The sequence below is a fragment of the Schistocerca piceifrons genome, chromosome 1 (genome assembly GCF_021461385.2).
Source record: "Schistocerca piceifrons isolate TAMUIC-IGC-003096 chromosome 1, iqSchPice1.1, whole genome shotgun sequence".
Lineage (NCBI taxonomy): Eukaryota > Metazoa > Arthropoda > Insecta > Orthoptera > Acrididae > Schistocerca > Schistocerca piceifrons.
The window spans coordinates 619,598,091-619,617,607 of NC_060138.1; the positions used below are offsets into that span (position 1 = coordinate 619,598,091).

General features: G+C 39.9%; 1 protein-coding gene across 1 annotated transcript in view; it reads right to left on the reverse strand.

The window, feature by feature from the left end:
* Nucleotides 1-19,517, reverse strand: part of LOC124804254 (EF-hand domain-containing family member B-like) — a 128,146-nt gene that overhangs the window by 54,221 nt on the left and 54,408 nt on the right. The window contains exon 3 of the mRNA XM_047264738.1: nt 15,459-15,641. Within this exon, the coding sequence (XP_047120694.1) occupies nt 15,459-15,641 (183 nt within the window). The remainder of the gene's footprint in view (nt 1-15,458; nt 15,642-19,517) is intronic.

Consider the following 19,517-nt stretch of genomic DNA (forward strand, 5'->3'; position numbering starts at 1 on the left):
AAACAACCCCTGTTTCAGAAAAAAAATGTGTTGCATTACTTATTGAACTGCCCTCGTACTTGAGGAAAATGTTATGGAAATGGAAGAGGATGTAGATGAAGATTAAATGGGAGATACAATACTGCGTGAAGAATTTGACAGAGCACTGAAAGACCTGAGTCGAAACTAGGCCCGGGAATAGACAATATTCCATTAGAACTACTGATGGCCTTGGGAGAGCCAGTCCTGACAAAACTCTACCATCTGGTGAGCAAGATGTATGAGGCAGGCAAAATACCCTCAGACTTCAAGAAGAATATAATAATTCCAATCCCAAAGAAAGCAGGTGTTGACAGATGTGAAAATTACCGAACTATCAGTTTAATAAGTCACAGCTGCAAAATACTAACACGAATTCTTTACAGACGAATGGAAAAACTGATAGAAGCCGACCTCGGGGAAGATCAGTTTGGATTCCGTAGAAATGTTGGAACACGTGAGGCAATACTGACCTTACGACTTATCTTAGAAGAAAGATTAAGGAAAGGCAAACCTATGTTTCTAGCATTTGTAGACTTAGAGAAAGCTTTTGACAATGTTGACTGGAATATTCTCTTTCAAATTCTAAAGGTGGTAGGGGTAAAATACAGGGAGCGAAAGGCTATTTACAATTTGTACAGAAACCAGATGGCAGTTATAAGAGTCGAGGGGCATGAAAGGGAAGCAGTGGTTGGGAAGGGAGTGAGACAGGGTTGTAGCCTCTCCCAGATGTTATTCAATCTGTATATTGAGAGAGCAGTAAAGGAAACAAAAGAAAAATTCGGAGTAGGTATTAAAATCCATGGAGAAGAAATAAAAACTTTGAGGTTCACTGATGACATTGTAATTCTATCAGAGACAGCAAAGGACTTGGAAGAGCAGTTGTACGGAATGGGCAGTGTCTTGAAAGGAGGATATAAGATGAACATCAACAAAAGCAAAACGAGGATAATGGAATGTAGTCGAATTAAGTCGCGTGATGCTGAGGGAATTAGATTAGGAAATGAGACACTTAAAGTAGTAAAGGAGTTTTGCTGTTTGGGGAGCAAAATAACTGATGATGGTCAAAGTAGAGAAGATATAAAATGTAGACTGGCAATGGCAAGGAAAGCGTTTCTGAAGAAGAGAAATTTGTTAACATCGAGTATAGATTTAAGTGTCAGGAAGTCATTTCTGAAAGTATTTCTGTGGATTGTAGCCATGTATGGAAGTGAAACATGGATGATAAATAGTTTGGACAAGAAGAGAATAGAAGCTTTCGAAATGTGGTGCTGCAGAAGAATGCTGAAGATTAGATGGGTGGATCACATAACTAATGAGGAGGTATTGAATAGAATTGGGGAGAAGAGGAGTTTATGGCATAGCTTGACAAAAAGAAGGGACTGGTTAGTAGGACATGTTCTGAGGCATCAAGGGATCACAAATTTAGCTTTGGATGGCAGAATGGAGGGTAAAAGTCGTAGAGGGAGACCAAGAGATGAAGACACTAAGCAGATTCAGAAGGATGTAGGTTGCAGTAAGTACTGGGAGATGAAGAAGCTTGCACAGGATAGGGTAGCATGGAGAGCTGCATCAAACCAGTCTCAGGACTGAAGACCACAACAACAACAATTAAGCACAAAGCCACGTAACACTGCAATAGGTATATTTTTCATTTATTTTTGGAGGATGTGGGCGTTACAATATTCAATCTTGCTACGCCAACCCTGATTTCATTAATCCCTGCATCCATTTTTATGCTCATTATTAACTCGGGATTATTTTTTGCTAAGAGGTCAAGTGTGGTTTCACAACTGTATTCGTGTGGGCCCATGAACTAACTGCTCGCAATAATTTTCAGAGAATGCATTTTGCAATAATTTTCAGAGAATGCATTTGGCACAATTTAAAAAAAAAATAGGCTCTGAGCACTGTGGGACTTAACTGCTGAGGTCATCAGTCCCCTAGTACTTAGAACTACTTAAACCTAACTAACCTAAGGACATCACACACATCCATGCCCGAGGCAGGATTCGAACCTGCGACCGTAGTGGTCGCGCGGTTCCAGACTGTAGCGCCTAGAACCGCTCGACCACTCCGGCCTGCGGCACAATTTCAGATGATGTTTTATGCATAGCTCTGGAATTAAACACATATTTTTGCCAACATATTGAGGGTAAATTAAAGTCACCACTAATTATACTCATATGAGTCGGGTACATGTTTGAAATCAAACTCAAGTTTTCTTTGAACCTTTCAGCAACTGTGTCATCTGGATTGGGAGGTTGGTAAAAGGATCCAATTAATATTTTATTCTAGTTGTCAACAATGACCTCTGCCCATACTAACTCACAGGAACTATCTATGCGACAAGATAAGCTACTTCTCACAGCAACAAACACACCACTGCCGACTGTGTTTAGCCTATCCTTTTGGAGCAGTGTTAGGTTCTTTGCAAAAATTTCAGTTGAACTTATCTCCAGCTTTAGCCACCTTTTAGTGCCTATAATGATTTGAGCATCGCCGGCCACGGTGGTCTAGCGGTTCTGGCGCTGCAGTCCGGAACCGCGGGACTGCTACGGTCGCGGGTTCGAATCCTGCCTCAGGCATGGGTGTGTGTGATGTCCTTAGGTTAGTTAGGTTTAAGTAGTTCTAAGTTCTAGGGGACTTATGACCTAAGATGTTGAGTCCCATAGTGCTCAGAGCCATTTGAGCATCAGTGTTTTCTATTAACACTTGGAGCTCTGATACTTTCCCAACACAGCTACAACCAATGGTTCCCGTATCTACATTCTTCTGTGTTCAGCCTGCACCCTTTGTGACTGAAGAACTTCTTGTGTTTTCCTGAGACCCTCTACCCTAAAAAATTGCCAAGTCCATGCCACACAGCCCCTGCTACCTGTGTAGCCACCTCCCGCGTATAGTGGACACCTGACCTATTCAGCAGAACCCGAAACCCAACCACCCTTTGGCGCAAGTCGAGGAATCTGCAGCCTACGTGGCTGCAGAACCATCTGAGCCTCTGATTAAGACCCTCCACTTGGCTCTGAACCAGAGATCCACAATTGGTCCTGTCAACTATGCTGCAAATGGTTTGCCCTGCTTTCATCTTGCAAGCAAGACTGGTAGCCTTTACCACTTCTGTTAGCCACTTGAAACCAGAGAGAATCGCTTCTGATCCAAAGTGGCACACATCATTGGTATCGACATGAGAAATCACCTGCAGTTGGCTGCATGCTGCGCCCCTCGTGGCATCAGGGAGGACCCGTTTCACATCTGGAATGACTCCACCTGGTATGCATGTGGAATGCATATTGGTTTTCTTTCCCTTCTTCAATCTCAGCAGCCATGGCCCCAAGAGGCCCCATAACACGCCTAACATTGGAGCTCCCAACTATCAATAATCCCACCCTCTGTGACTGTCCAGATCTTCCAAGCCAACAGGTTTCCTCTGAAACAGGACAGGCGACAGCATCTGGCTCAGCGACAGTGTCAGCCACAGACAGATCTGGAACCTGTCTGTCAGACAAACCAGGGAGGCCTTACATGCGGCCACCTGGGAAGTATTTCGCCTCCTGCTATGCCCTGGGGCTACCTCCCACTCGACCACAGGTGAGGGGTCAACCTCAGTGCGAGCAGTAACTGGGCTGGGCACTGGTGAGGACTGATCGGAGGACTTGGACATGCTGGACGACCATTGAAACCCCATGGCCGGCCCACAACAGTGGTGCCCATCCACTGCAGCCTCAAGCTGTTTAACCAAAGCCATCGCAGCCTGAAGCTGAGAGCGAAGTGTCACCAACTCGGTTCTCATCCACACACAACAATTGTAGTCCCTGTCCATACTAAAGACCGTGGAAAACTAACCTATACAGATAAATGGACTATCAGCATGCACTGCGCAACTCTAATGTAGACACTGATGAAAATGCAGGAACTGTGTCTAATAAATCATATTAATATGCAGAGATTCAAAAACCAAACTACTGAAGCACTCAGGCGAAACTAAATAATTTGCCCCCGATTAGGAACTTGTAATATGTCACAACATCAGTTTACTTTCTGACCCAAATGAAAACGCAAGAACTGTGGCTATTATATATTAAAAACACGCAGAAACTCAAGAAGCTAAACTATTAAAGCCCACAGATGATATTATAAAATTTGCTCCTGGTTAGGAACTCTTAAAAGTCACAAAATCGATTACTTCCCTGTTGCTGCTTCTGTCTCGGCTGGCTGCTGCTGCCTGACAGTTTATGTTTGTGTTAGAATGTACATGTTACTTAGAAGCATAAGTGATCAGCATATCAGTTGAGAACAGGAGGAAGGAGATTAGTTCAAGTTATATATAATGTTATATTTGTAGATCATTAGTGTGTAAGCTAGGTATTTCAGAGCTGAATTTTCTTTTCGTCTGCTACAAGATAGCAGACCTTTCATAGGCAGGATTCCTATTTTGCTGCAGGTCGAAGTGAAGATGAGGGGAATTGTTATCTTGGGAGTGTTGCTCCTCTTCACCAGGATTGGTTTAGAGTGCTGTAGGTACTACAATTGGAAATGGAGTACTTTTCACAAGCAAGAAGATGTAGAACTCACACACTGTTGTTGGTCATGGAAGCTGATCCTAAATACTCAGGAATTGCCCAAGAAAGTGGGATGTTTGGATAATGTGTTTATGGAATTATGGAGGGAGATGAAAGGTAAAGACATGCTGAAGGAAATGAGGCATGATTATGGTAGGTTGCACCAGTCATATGAACAATTGTGAGAGCAAATGCAGCAGGTTGTGGAAGTAGTGCCTTGTGTGGTACAGCAACACTTGTGACGTTGGTTGACATGGGGTAGGTTACTGAAAATGGTTTTTGTGGCCACAGATGTCTGTGATATCCGAGAACTGAAGGATATTATAGAGTGAGTGAGTGGGTGAGTGACGCAGCATGGAGAAATAAGGCCACCCTGGAATGGCATACTTAACAGTTAAGCAGTTTGGAACAAGGGGTATTGAATAAAATATGGGAATTACGAACATAAACAATGGAGATAATGCATCTGGTACAGATGACAGTGTATGCTGTGAATCGGGACCTGGAAGTTACACAGGCTCAGGTGGATACTTTGGATAGGAAGTCGTATGTGCACCACACAGGCAGCTGAATCCAGCTCTGTTAATGCTGGATCAGTTCTTGGTAAGCCTGCAGAAAATGGAGAAGGAGTTGCTACTGGAACTGGAACTCGTAGTTAAACCAGACAAGTCAAATCTGCCACAGTATTACCATATAGCAGTGGCAAGATCAGGATGGATGTAGCGTGACTGTATATGCTTATATGATTTCTGATTAGCAATGGGTGAGCTATATTCAAATGTTACACCATATGTGCATACCCACTAAACTGTGGAACCTTGGGGAAGTTTGTCCAAGTAAAGAGATAGGAGGTACTGTTGATTGTTCAAGGTGGTGGTAGTCATGAGGTAATATTGCTAACAGAACTCAAGCATTGTTATAGGGAAAGGGTTACCATCTGTCTGACCTGGTTGGTGATGCATTTGCATGTAGGTAAAGCAGAATGTCAGGATTGCTCACACGATTTCATGGAGCTGTGATCCTATTTTCAGCAAGTGGCTTCAAGCTGGGTTTATTCTGTAAACATTACTGAATTTGTAGTAGTGAATTGCTATGAGCAGGAGCTAAATGTATGAAACTGCATGGGAATGGAATAACTATTATCGAGATAGACTGTGACATAACAGGGCAGACCTTTTACCTGTCAGCTTCTGTTACAAAGGAAAAAAGTTGAACATTATGCAACTGCAGTTGTACTGGCCAGAGGAGCCAATAATGATCCTTCCATTGTGAAATCTGACCTATCTAAATGAAACATTGAATCCTAATCTAATCCCGTCTTTAAATTGGCTAATAGACACACAAGAGTGATGTGTTTCGCAGAGCAAATGCTCTCACATGTACAGCAATATTGAGAGGAGCATGAACACCAGAAGCATCACAACCAAAGGCACTGTGTTAGTGTTGACTCTGTTTTGTGTAACATACTCACCAGTGAGATCTCCTCCATTGAGGACAGCCAATGATCTCTTTAGTGCAGATGCATACCATGCTTGAACTCTTGCAGGAATCTGCGAAATGCCACAAGTAATGAAAATAATGGGCAACAACTACATTCGTACTGTGTAGATAGGTTGAGAATTTGGATTTGACGGGAGGTGTGCTATGGGAATTGGTGCAGTTGCTATGGCCACTGTGTCTAGGTGCACAGTGGTCAGGGCATCTGTCTTGTATGCAGGAGGCCCAGGTTCGAAACCCAGTCTGGCACAAATTTGCAACCTATCCCACTGATTTAAATCAATGTCCACTTGCAGCCAATGTCTGTAATTCCTTTGTATCTCAGTAGCAAGATGGTTGCAATCTGTAGCCAATAGTTTCTGAGATGCTCAGGTAGTGTTGCCAGAGTTACAAAAAGCAGTCTTACTTGCACCACATGGGCAGCAGAGTTCATTTCTCTTAATCCTCTATCAGTTCTTGGTAGGCCGCTCAAAAGTGCAGAACGAGTTGCCACTAGAACTGGAACTTTTAGTTAAAAATTCGCATTTATCACTGTATTGCCATATAGCAGTGGTGAGATCAGGACAGATATAGCATGGTTGTATATATTAATGCAATTTCCAATTAGCAACAGTTGAACCATATTTAAATGTTACCCCATACATGCACACCCACTATAGTGGGGAATCTCCAGGAAGTCTGTTTGAGTAAAAACATAGGAAGTACTGCTGATCGCAGAAGATGGTAATAGTCATGCAGTCATGTCACTAACCAAACTTGAGCATTGTCAGTGGGAGAGGGTTACCATCTGCCCAACATGGGTGGGCATAATTATATCAGTATGTGTGAGATGCCTTTGTGTTTAGGGAAAGCAGAAGGTCAGGATTGCCCACATAATGTCCTGGAGCTACAGCCCTATTTTTAGAATGCAGATTCACACTAGGTTTATTCTGTAAACAGTATCAAAATTTAAATGGTGAACTGCTATAAGCAAAGTAATCTCTTGAGAGCTAATTGTTTAGAACTGCACTGGAGTGGAATAATTATTAAGGGAGCAGACTGTGACATAACAATGCACACTTTTTATCAGTCAGTCTCTTGAACATTATGCAGCAATGGTTGTACTGAACAGGGAAGCCACTAGCAATCCTTCCAATGAGAAATCTGACCTACTTGAATGAAATGTTAGAACCTAATGTAATCCTCTTCTTAAACTGGCTAATAGACACATGCGAGGAACATGTTTCAGTAGAGCAAATACCACCAGTACAGCAACATCTGGAGAAGTCGTGGCATATGATTAGGACCATAAGCATTACAACCATTGACAATGTAGTAGTGATGACTCTGTTTTGTGCAGCTGTTGTCTATCTTAGGCAGAGGGCCACTCATGTGTGCAATCCTTCAGTACATCAGATGCCATTGGACTGGTCAACTGTTCATACATGAGAAGGTACAAGGGGTGCAAGAAAATAGGTGTAATAATAAGTGAGTTGTATTGTAGTGTATAATTAATTGTGATTAGAAAGACAACTAACCTTGAGTAGTGTTGAAACCAGCATTGTTGTAGGATGCCATAAGGGCAAAACGAAGGGATATTCATGGAAACAGTTGTTTCGTGTTTTGGAGGATTTAATGTTTAAGAGGTCGCTCAAATGAGAATGCAGCTTTTTTCTAGCAGCATAAGGACAGATGAATGAGCCAGTCCACTGAGAATTGTAAGGGCGCGTCCCATCTTCAGAGCTTTGTTGCTTAATGTAAGATGAAAATGGTAAATAACCTATGTAGCGAGTTTTTATATGAATTTTTCTGTTGCAGACTGTTCATGGGTTGAGACCCGGGGTCTGGGTCTACTCAGTGAGGGGATACATGTAATACCATCACTAAATTTAGGGCATTACTGAATCAAAAGCAGCTCCGTTGCAACTGTATGTGAATCAAGCAGGCTGTACAGAGGCAATGATATGTAATTTCACAAGCTAGCCTGACTGCAGACTGCAAGGTGGCTGGGCCAAACCACACAATCATGGTGTCAAGTGTAAATGTCATGTGACTAGGGCCTCCCATTGGGTAGACCGTTCACCGGATGCAACTCTTTCGATTTGACGCCACTTTGGCATCTTGTGTGTTGATGGGGATGAAATGATGATGATTAGGACAACATGACACCCAGTCCCTGAGTGGAGAAAATCTCTAACCCAGCCAGGAATCGAACCCGGGTCCTTAGGATTGACATTCTGTCACACTGACCACTCAGCTAAGGGGAGATACAATCATGGTGACATTCCAGAAAAGGCCTGCAATGACAAGCTGGGCTGCAGAGTATCTCCACATCATGCAGACACAGGGGTGTTGATTTGAACGTGTCTGAAAGCAATGTATTGGCGCAACAAGTGTGCTATTTTTAACCACTATAAATACTCTCTGATTCTAGGACTGTTGGCAGCACCCTTTGCAACATCAGCTTCACGCAAGTTTCCATTGTGCTATGGGCCAACCAGCATCCAACACAGGTCTGACCAGGCATCTTCACCACACGAGGTCATCATTCTATGTCCACATCTGTGGACTTAACAATGACACAATGGATGAGCCATCTCACAGGCTCCATGGCAGCACCAAACTTCTGCTGTGGAGGGCAACAGTACACAGTCAAGGGAGTACTGCTGCCATCTTTCCACACCATGGTGAGCTCCTAACCCAGTACCAATGGCTGCCTAGGAGAATCCAGCAGGCACTACTCATTCAGGGCCACATACTGTTAATCAGACATGAGCTGCTGAGTGGGGTAAACAGTGTCAGCAAAGCAGGATGTGGACAACTAACGGCCATCCCACCACTGCGACCTTACAATGTCATCAGTGCCACCAGTGGATGACATGACTGCAGAGGACATGTTGACGGATGTCTCAGCAGTCTGATGCTGTAGTTCAAGATGAAATAAAATATACTGTGTCTTGCAGCAGATTTTTCCTAGCCACCCCTGGCCACCACCTCCACAACCTGACACCCCACCACCACTACACCATAGCAACCCCACTCACACCAAGTTGTTACAGAACTATGTTTATGATAAATTTATTTTTAGTAGTATAATGTGTAATTTTTGTGTGCCTCACAAACTGTTCATAGTTCTCACCTGGCTGAAACTTGCAAAAATTTGAAGCCTTCAGTGAAATAGCACATTTGCTTCAATGCCTGCAATACAGTGGCAAAGTAGTAGCAAGAACTACACAGCTGAAAATGAACAAGCTGTGTAGGTGGTAGCTGTGTGAATTAAACATACTGTGACCTCATAAACTGTGTTAGTGATAGATATCTGTTGGTAGTAATCATTTCTTTATCATGGTACTTGAACAAAAATGACACTGGGACAACAGTGTGCATTTAAGATCACATGCAGAGGAATGGCTTCTTTTGTAGGCAAAAGATCAGAATATGAAGGGTGTGGGAACTAACACACTTCCATGGTAATCTTAAGCCCTTTTTTTGAAGCTTTTTCACGTTCTCTGTGCCTGCATACCTGGAGATTTTAATTCTACAGTCAATTGTCAAACATTTCTTGATCCCTATCCTCTGCTGTAGCCTTAGGATTTTTTTTATGGAATTAAAATGGTTGTTACCATATATGCCTATTAGATATTTAGTTATATCTTCTACTGGATGAGGAAGCACAAAGGTTGTTGGTGGTAAACACTTCTTTCGATATGAATCATTACATGTGTCTTTCATCCAGAAATGAAAATACTGCAACCATTTTTGGTGCTTCTTAGAACAATATCTTATGCCAGTCCCAATGTGTGGAAATGATATAGGTGACATGTTAGTAACTGAGGGAAATCATAAATCTGCAACTCCTTTCTTCAACATTATAAACAGCATGTAACTTCCAAAAATGATGGTTATTTCACCCCAATATTAACTAATTGAGATTCATTTTGAGCAAAGATATAATCTTCCTCATGCAGCAGCATGTGGAAGCCATTGGCAAATTACTTCAGCCTTCCTTATTAAGAGAACACCAGTAATTTCTGGGGAAAATTAAATACTCTGCTTAGTTTGTTCCCAGTATGGACAATAAACAGTTCACACAAGAAGAGAATGGAAGCTTTCGAAATGTGGCACTACGGATGAATGCTAAAGATAAAGGTCAACAATGTAGGAAAAAACAGATTGCTACTTACTGTAAAGATGACATGTCAAGTCACAGACAGGCACAATTAAAACACATTTACATAGCTTTCAGTCACAGCCTTCATCACTAAAAGAGAGACACACACCAGTCAGACACACAAGAAGACACATCTCATGCACACCTGACTACCAACTCGAGCAACTCGGGCCAGAATGAAACTATCACGTGGGATGCATGCAGCAGTCTGGAGTGGGTGGGGAAGGGGAAGGGATAGTAGTGTTCAGATGGGGAGAGAGACGAACACTGCCTGATGGAGTGTGCAGGAACTAGGGTGCCAACAGGCACAGTGTCAGGAGGTTGTGGGGCAAGGAGGCTGAGAAAAAAGGAGAGGAATGGGTAAAGATGGGCAGATGCATTAGCAGAGAGCTGCAGATAAATAGGGTGGGAGATGAGAATGGGGAGGAGATGATGGACAGAAGAGGTGGAAACTGCTGGGTGGAGGTTGTGGGAACAGTATGTTACTATAGGTTGAGGCTGGGATAATGACGGGAGCAGAGAATGTGTTGTAAGGATAACTCCCATCTGCAAAGTTTAGAAAAGCTGGTGGTGGAGGGAAGGGTCCAGATGGCTTGGCTAGTGAAGAAGCCACTGAAATCAAGTGTCTTATGTTCATCTGCATGTTGTGCCACAGGGTGGACTACTTTACTCTTGGCCACAATTTGGTGGTGGCCTTTCATCCTGGTGGACAGCTAGTTGGTAGTCATACCAACATAAAAGCTGTGCAGTGATTGCAGCTGAGACAGTAAATGATATGGCTGCTTTCACAGGAAATTACTCTTTATCTAGAGTGCCTTAATTCTGATGTCATGAGTAATCAAGAAGCCTTCATTGTGTTTTTCTCCTGTACTGCACAACCTGCTGCCTCAACTCATAAAATCTTCCCTTCTTTAGTCCTTGAAAAGTTAGTCATGTATAAAATGGACTTTTTAATTTATTCACACTAGGCACATGTGCCACACAATTTTCTTCTTTTGCACAATTGTTTGTGGCCTCTGCTTCAGGAATCACCATTAAGTTAAAAGTAGCACCATACTGTTGGCTAGAACCACTTGTGAATGGTGTTTTCATACACCCTCATATTTCAAAAGATGCAGGACTGTGATTTACATCCATTATCTGATCAATACAATTTACCGTTGTGACAGTATTGACAATCTAAGCAAGTTGAGTGCTGAATCATCAGAAATCAGAACACTGAGGTGAGACAGATTTATCTTCACTGCCAACTTTGAAAATTAACAGTGCTGTGGAGTGGTGACATCACTGTTGAATGTTGTGTTTCCTTTGCTGAGCTGTGTTTTTGAGTGTTCTGTGAGAACATACTTATATTAGAATTAATTAGTCTTGTGTAGAAATTTGTGCTATTGTTGAATATTTGTTCATTTGTGGTGCCAGTTGTGCACTATAGTTGAGAACCTGTTCATTTGGATTCACATAGACTACCATGTTGTAGAAGTTCACAAAAAGTTCAGTACTGGGAGTCATTCCCATTGCTGGCAGCAAGTCGAAGTTTTTGTCCCACTTGTTGCTCCTTTCCCTGTGTATGCCCTAGTGCTTACTCAAGCCACTGCCACTGTTCCCCATCCCCACATTCTGAAATTATCAAATTAAATTTCAACTATGGTAACCACATCTAAGAACATAAGATGACCCAGTATTTTTCGAATCACTAATTTGAGAAAATATGTCATCAAGTGATCAGGAAAATATGGTACCTCATTAACATAAAAAAGACCCTGCAATTTGTATGAATGATAAAAGTTCAGAGTACCAGATGTCTTTCAAAATTAGGTGTAAGAAGGGATCTGACATTGGGGAAAGCCTCACTCCAAAACTAAATTAGTGGTGCAAATGAAACTGAGACCCAGGAATTAGCAGTGACAGAGATGATGACACATTGAAATTGCCTACCACTTCAATGATTATTTCCCTTCAATCACAAATAAACAAGAAAATACAGATGTATTAGATTGACCTTCACAGACACTACATGTGCTACAAACATACATTAGTATCAACAATGCAACATCTACAGAGATCACACAACTCAACAGTTCACTATAAGCAATAATTTCATGTAAAAAAGAGTTTCATATTGTATTCTGGTATATTCAAGTCTTATATGTTCACTATCATAGTATTTCTAGCAGAAGATCAAAATAATATGTGAACTTGATAGGGCTACATTTAAGTTATCTCTGTAATCAGCTAATTACTGAGGACATATTTTCTGATGAGTTTAAGTATGTTGTTTTAAAAGTGATCTATAGAACTGGAGGTAAGTACATAAATTGTAATTGTGGACCTATTTTATTCCTTCCAGTTGTTTCAAAAGTTTTTGAGAGAGTGGCCTATGATAGAATACTGCCTCAGTTTTGTTGGAAAAGTTGTTTATTGCTCCAAAGTTTGTCTTTCATAAAGGATACTTCACAAAAAAGATTTATAAGACCTCACAAATGGATTACTGTTAGAGATAAAAAAATCTTGACATATTTGGTAGCATTGTCAAGGCCTTTGATTATGTAAACCACAGAACTCCACTTAGAACTAAAATATTATGGCACTGGTGGCATGTCTGAAGCATTGATAGAATTTTTCTGTCATAACAGAAACCAGAGAGTCATATTCACAGACTGAGCCACAAGAATGAAACTAAAATCAGAATAGGGTAGCATAACATTTGGGATCCAACAAGAATAAGTACTGAGTCTGCTCTTGTTCTAAGTCTACATAAATAACCTTCCAAAAACTTTAAAGTAAAGTTTGAAAACTGTAATATTTGATCTTGACAGAAGCATGCTAATCAAGGCTTCAGTCTCAACTTCAACACTTCAATCACAGGAGATAGCTGAACAAGGCTACAACTAGTTTACTACTAACTCTTTATCTCACAAAGAATCATATTAGCATTTTTAAACAAGCAAAAATTACCTACTAGCACCAGAAGTAGGCATTAGTGGTCATACACTAAATGGAACACTGTGTGTAAAATCTACTGGGTCCACCTGGATAACATGTTTGAATAGAGTCAACACACACATAAAAGTAATTAAGAAGCTCAGTTCAGTATGTTCGGCTCTTAACAAAATATCTCATTATATTGACATAAAGATGGGAGTGACTACTTATTTTCAGGTTTTCACTTTGTAATGTTATGGAATTATCTTCTGGGTCAGCACACATAAAGTAAATAAAGTATGTATTTAGTACCAGTGAGTAATAAGAATATTATGTAAAATAAAAAAAAAAAAAATAAAAAAAAAAAAACACATGTTGCAGAAGCTTTTTTTAAGAATTTTGGGATTCTTCACACACACTTCCCAGAAAATTTACTTCATGAAGGGTGTTTTTGTTGATAATAAGCATCAGTTTCAGCTGAGCTATGATTTGCACAGTCTCAATACAAGACATGGTTATGGAGTCTCTTGTGAGAGTGTCTTTGGATGAAAAGTTATTGGTTAACTTAGCATGTCAGATTTAGATTTTTATCTCAAGCTTTCTATGACTGGCTCCATCATTGTTATTGGGAGCTAAGTCAAGGGTTGACTGTCAGATTTAGCCCCTGTCAACAATGGTGGTGGTAGGTCATTGAAAGCTCAGGCTGAATTTGATGCAATACGTTAATTCAGAGCTTTTTATCCTACAATACAAGACATGAAATAAATTTCATATATGCTTTGTCTCTTTGTCCAGGGTTCAAATTGAAGTTATGTACTCTGGTGTAAAGCTCCCATCCAACATAAAGCGAGAAATTGAGAGTCCCTACTGACTCAAAAGAAAACTAAAAATTTATCTCGTTAATCACTCCTATGCAGAACCTGACAACCTAGATTAAAGACTTGAAAATTCCTATTATACAAATGGGATGTAGCAGTCTCCATCATAAAGCTGCATTACAAGTAACACCCTTTTGTTTTTATGAAGAATGCCATTGTGATTAGGTAGATATTAAGTTACCAACATAAAAAACAGGTATTTAATCTGTGATCAGGTATATTTTAAGATACCAACATAAAAAGCAGGTATTTAATCTGACGGATGACAAAAATTTGTGATAACACACATGAAGTAAAGGAAATTTATGCTGTTTTATAAGACTGAGAAATCAGCAATTTTCAAGTCAGTGACTTATCTTATAACTTAATAGTTTAAACGTAGCTGGCTTGAGCACAAACAGCATTAAGTAGTAAAGTGATAATTTATTTTTAATACAGCATTCAGGCTCATTTTATAAGAGTTGCTGTTTTTTTAATGTATTTCTTGACTCATACCACATCCTTAAAGATTCTTCTTCTTGATTGTACCTAATGAACATAGTGAATTAATGAAGAATGAATCCTGGTATGTCATGCATAGAACCTTTCTGCCTGTGATGTGAAGGCAATTTGATGTAAGAAAGAATTTCATATTGTATGCTGATACATTCAAGTCTTTTGTGTTTTTCATGACTAATGTGCCATGAAGAATCATAGAAAATGAGTTCTAATATGGAAATTAAGTTTTTCCAGACGAATGTCCAAATAACATATCTTTTTCTTCTGTATGTCATGGATGTATCCTGAAAATAGGGCTGTACCTTTGTGTTATGCACTGCACAAATACAACAAATAACAATTCCAGGAGCTGAATTAGTACTAAGATGTTACAAGTACTGGGTTGATACATGGGAAAATGGTGTAAATTGTGGCATGAGAAAGTTTGGCTCATAACTGTGATGCAATTTCTTATAGTTCTGCCTGTTGTACTTCAGTAGCTGAATTTTATTTGCTTCTTTCTGGTTATCCCAATGTCATATAATAATTAAATACAATTGTATGAACATCTATAATTTGTACATGATTTATAAATTCATTTATGCTCTGATACTGTTTATGCAAATTAGAGAAAACATGATCTGGATGCAGGGCAGTCATAGCTAAACAGGACAAATAAATGATAGAGTAACAATACCAGAGAAGGAAAGTTGCTACTCACCATATTGCGAAGATGCTGAGTCACGATAGGCACAAAAAAAGATTCACACAATTTCTTAATGGCCGAAAGCTATAATTGTGTGAATATTTTTGTTGTGCCTACTGCGACTCAGCATTTCTGCTATATGGTGAGTAGCAACTTTCCTTCTCTGGTATTGTTACTTTCCATCCTGGATTTTCCATTAAACGATAGAGTAAGTAAACAGAGATCATGCGGGAGGCTCCAATACTTACGGCTGAAGTACTTTTCCTAACTGGGGCTGTGTTTGTGCAACATACTCAGCTTGCCTTCGTGTTACTACACACATCTCTTCATTATTTATCCATTTTATAACCTTTGCAACCCAAATGCCAGTCTCATCCCATGGTGTTGGCATACCAAATTTTTTATCATGCTTGAAATTTGGACTTGTGTAACTGTAAAGACACATAATAAGCTGATAATCGAAGCACATTAGCAGTCATTGTACCTTAAAAAAAATTGGAAAGCAAAACAATGTAACCTGGATTAATACTTCAAATTAAAACATGTAGTAAAAATTATTAGTATTTGTGATTTCCATGTTATGGTTGTACATAATGTAGGTTGTTATAAGAAGAATGAGGAAAATATTAAGAGAGATGTATAATTAGTTCAAATATGCAATATTTTTGTAAATGGAATGTATTATGAATTAAATGAAGATGTGGTTTTTTCTTCCTGAGCATGAAAAGTAACTGGAAATATCTTTCCCTACATAAGCTTTAAAAAAAAAGACAAGAGCTCTATCAAAGCTCTACACTTCCAACTGAAAATTCTATAGACCAGCCCCAAAGTGCTCTGTGCTAAGTTTGTGGAAACAAAGGCACACACAAATAAACAAATTCAAAAAAGATCCAACATGACTGAAAAAGAATGGGTTCTTGGAGTGAAGTCTTCTGCTAACATTACACGCATTTCAGGTAGACTCAACATCAAAAGTTTACTGTACCTTTACATACACATGAATTCATTTGATTTCCAGTACAGGAGACCCACCAGAAAGTATAATTATCTTTTTAAAGTGCTAGTGCCACTGAAAACATTTCTTATAGATAAATATGAAATGCTGGTTTATGCAATGTAATTACAGCAAATGTATTATATGCTATTGTAGTGTTGTATTATCATCTAGAAATTCTGGCAAGGCACAGCAAATCTTGCGAGTACTTACATTTTCTCGGTATATTAACTGATGATATTCTTCTTGTGTCTATAGCCACATCAAGCAATCATCTGAACACAATATTTCCACAGGTGACTAATGCTAATCCCACTGGCACTGATTGATGCCACGAATGACAGCCTTATTATATGACACAGAAGGCCAACAGGGATTGTGCAAAGAAATATTGCTGGTGTCCAGTAGTGCACAAGAATGTATGGTGATCCAGTGATGAAAGCTGGCAAAAACGATAAATCGCTATCGCTATTCTGCCAGTCAAGTCAATAACCATTGTCAGATGAAACATGGTTCCAAATCTTTCTTAGAGTGTAACGTCTCTATTTGTAATGTTGTGTGCCAGACTAACTCTGATAGCTTCCTTTAAAACATAGTCCCAATAGCAATACACAAGGCAACCATTCATGTCTTATTATACAACATTCTTTGTCCCTCAGTAAGTCAATGCTCCACCACCACAGATTTCTCAGGCTACACGAAACTTATGGGGCTATGTGTTCAGTACATGTGTACTGAATGGTTCAAATTGTCTGGCCAATTTACAGTTTCCCACAATGGCAAGAGATTTTATTAACACCAGGCTTCCTCAATCCTAGGCCATCACTAACCAAACCAAGGAGTTCTCTAATCTTGGCTGTTGAACAAAATACACTTTTTATTTTATATCTTTTTAAAATTCTTCCTGTTTTCAAAGATATGCTCCCAATGCTCCCAGCATGTGGTAGGAAGGCCACTGATCTACATGCATCTTCTTGTGGTTCTGATGCAGGACCAACCTCAAAGGCACAACAGACATCTTTGTCTGTGTAGCTGTTCTGCTTGAACACAGACTTAAGGTAATCCTGCTCTTCTGACAAGCTGTGTGCATCTGAGATAGCATACTCTTTCTTTGCCAACATTCACAGGTTCCCTGTGCAATAGTCTGATGGATGGCAGTTTGCTCCTGGCAGATGTTGGTCCATATGCATCAATGTTTGATAAGCACTGTGTCCCAGGTCCCATAATCATTTCTGTAGACCAGTATGTGTAGAAACAGTTCTGGTGACCAGTATGTCTAGAAACAGAGGCCTTACACCCATTTTGACCTCCAGTGTGAATGTGATGTTAGTATGAAGGCAATTAAATTGATGCAGGAAACAGTTCAGAGTATCTATTCAATGTAGCCTTACCATATACATATTGCTGACATACCTCCACAAACAGGTATGTTTTAAAAATCCCATACTCAATTCCCTGTTTTCAAAATCTTCCATAAATAAACTGGTGACTATGGAGGATAATGGTGTCCCCATAACCACTCCATCAGTGTGTTCAAAATAATTGTCATTGATAAAAAAAAAAAAAAAAAAAAGTTGACATCAGCACAAGATTGCAGAGCTTTGACATTTTTCCGCTAATTAACATAAAAGATTCTTCAAAAAGAACCAGAGTAAAAGAGACACTAAATCTAGATTCACAAGCAAATCCAAGAGGTCAGGACACAAAGATCTCAATTGAGGAATAAAAATCAGAGAATTGGAAATAAAATGTTCACTTTTCCAACATGAGGGTTAAGAACAGATGCTAAATACTTAGTCAAGCTGTAAGTGGGCACACAAAAATTGCTCACAGTGGGAAATAACAGAACTCTATCTTTATGAACTACAGCAAATTGTATTATGTTGGTGGAATGGTGGCACTGAGCCAAACTTTTTTTAGTCACAGCACTGGATAATGAACTTTTCCTCAGAAATGAAGAGACTTCCATTTTATTCATTCAGTTGGATCATTATGCAATCTTGGTATGCTAAGCCCTTAGGTAAAAAATCATTCTTATTCATATAGTCATCCTGTGAAAGAAGAACTGTGACATTATCTTTGTCTGATGGTAGAATTAATAAATCTAGGTATTTTCTAAAGGACTAGATTCCTGCCCTTTCGACATAGGAGATATTACTTCACATGGTGAAGCCCAACACAGTGTATGTGAAACCTCTTGCCTGATTTCTTCTGCTCAGTCCTCAGGAAAGCTAGACACCACCTGCTTGGTCAAGGAAATAAGTACAGTGATGCGAAGACTCCTCGGTGTAGGAGCAAAATTTAGCCCTTTCTCCCAAACTGATTACACTGGATCATCCAGTTCTTTACTCATGAAGTTCATCATCATCCGTCAACAGGTGCCATCATGGGTGAAAATCAAATATGTTGAAACTTTGATAACTGCCTACTGACAGTGCTCCATTCCATTATGTCCCATTGTGAGCAACTTGGATGCACCCACTTACACCTTGGCTAAGCTCTTAGTGTCTGTTTTAGGCCTCATATCGGAAAATGTGAACATCAAAGTCTATGATTTTTATCCCTTGATTGAATTCTTTGCATCTTGGTCCATTGGATTTGCTTTTGAGCTTTGATGTAGTGTCTCGATCTATCCAGGCTCATCTCGAAGTGTCCTTGATGTTATAATTAGTGAAAAACAGGGCTTTCACTGAAGCTCTGCGGTCATGTGCTGACATAAACATATCTTTTCTTCAGTGTTAATTATTTTGAATTAACTGATGGAATGGCTATGGTGAGTCCATTATCTCCCCATAGTCACTAATTTATCTATGTTAGATTTTGAAACAGAGCACTGAGAATGGCATTTTTAAAACTTACCTGCTTCTGGAGGTATGTCAGCAATACAATTATGGCATGGCTTCAAGTAAAGGATGCTCTGAGCTGTTTCCTGCATCATTTTAACTGTCTTCGTCCTAGCTTCAAGTTCACAATGGAGCTCACAATGGATTAAAGCTTTTGTTACTGGATATACTGGTCTACAAAATGGGTGAGGGGACCTGGGGCACAGTGTTTATTAAAATCTGATGGACACAGACTGGCATATGCATGCAGCAAATTGCCATCCATCATACCAGTGCAGTGGAGGAGGGGGTCCTGTGAGCATTGCCAAAGACAGCATGTGCCATCTCACATGCAAAGAGCTTGACACAGGAACTGGATCACCTAAAGCTCGTATTGAAGCGGAATGGCTACAGAGACATGCAGATCCATTGAGCAAATGAGTTTGGACCTGCACTAGAACCATGAGAAGAATTCATGTAGATCAGTGGCC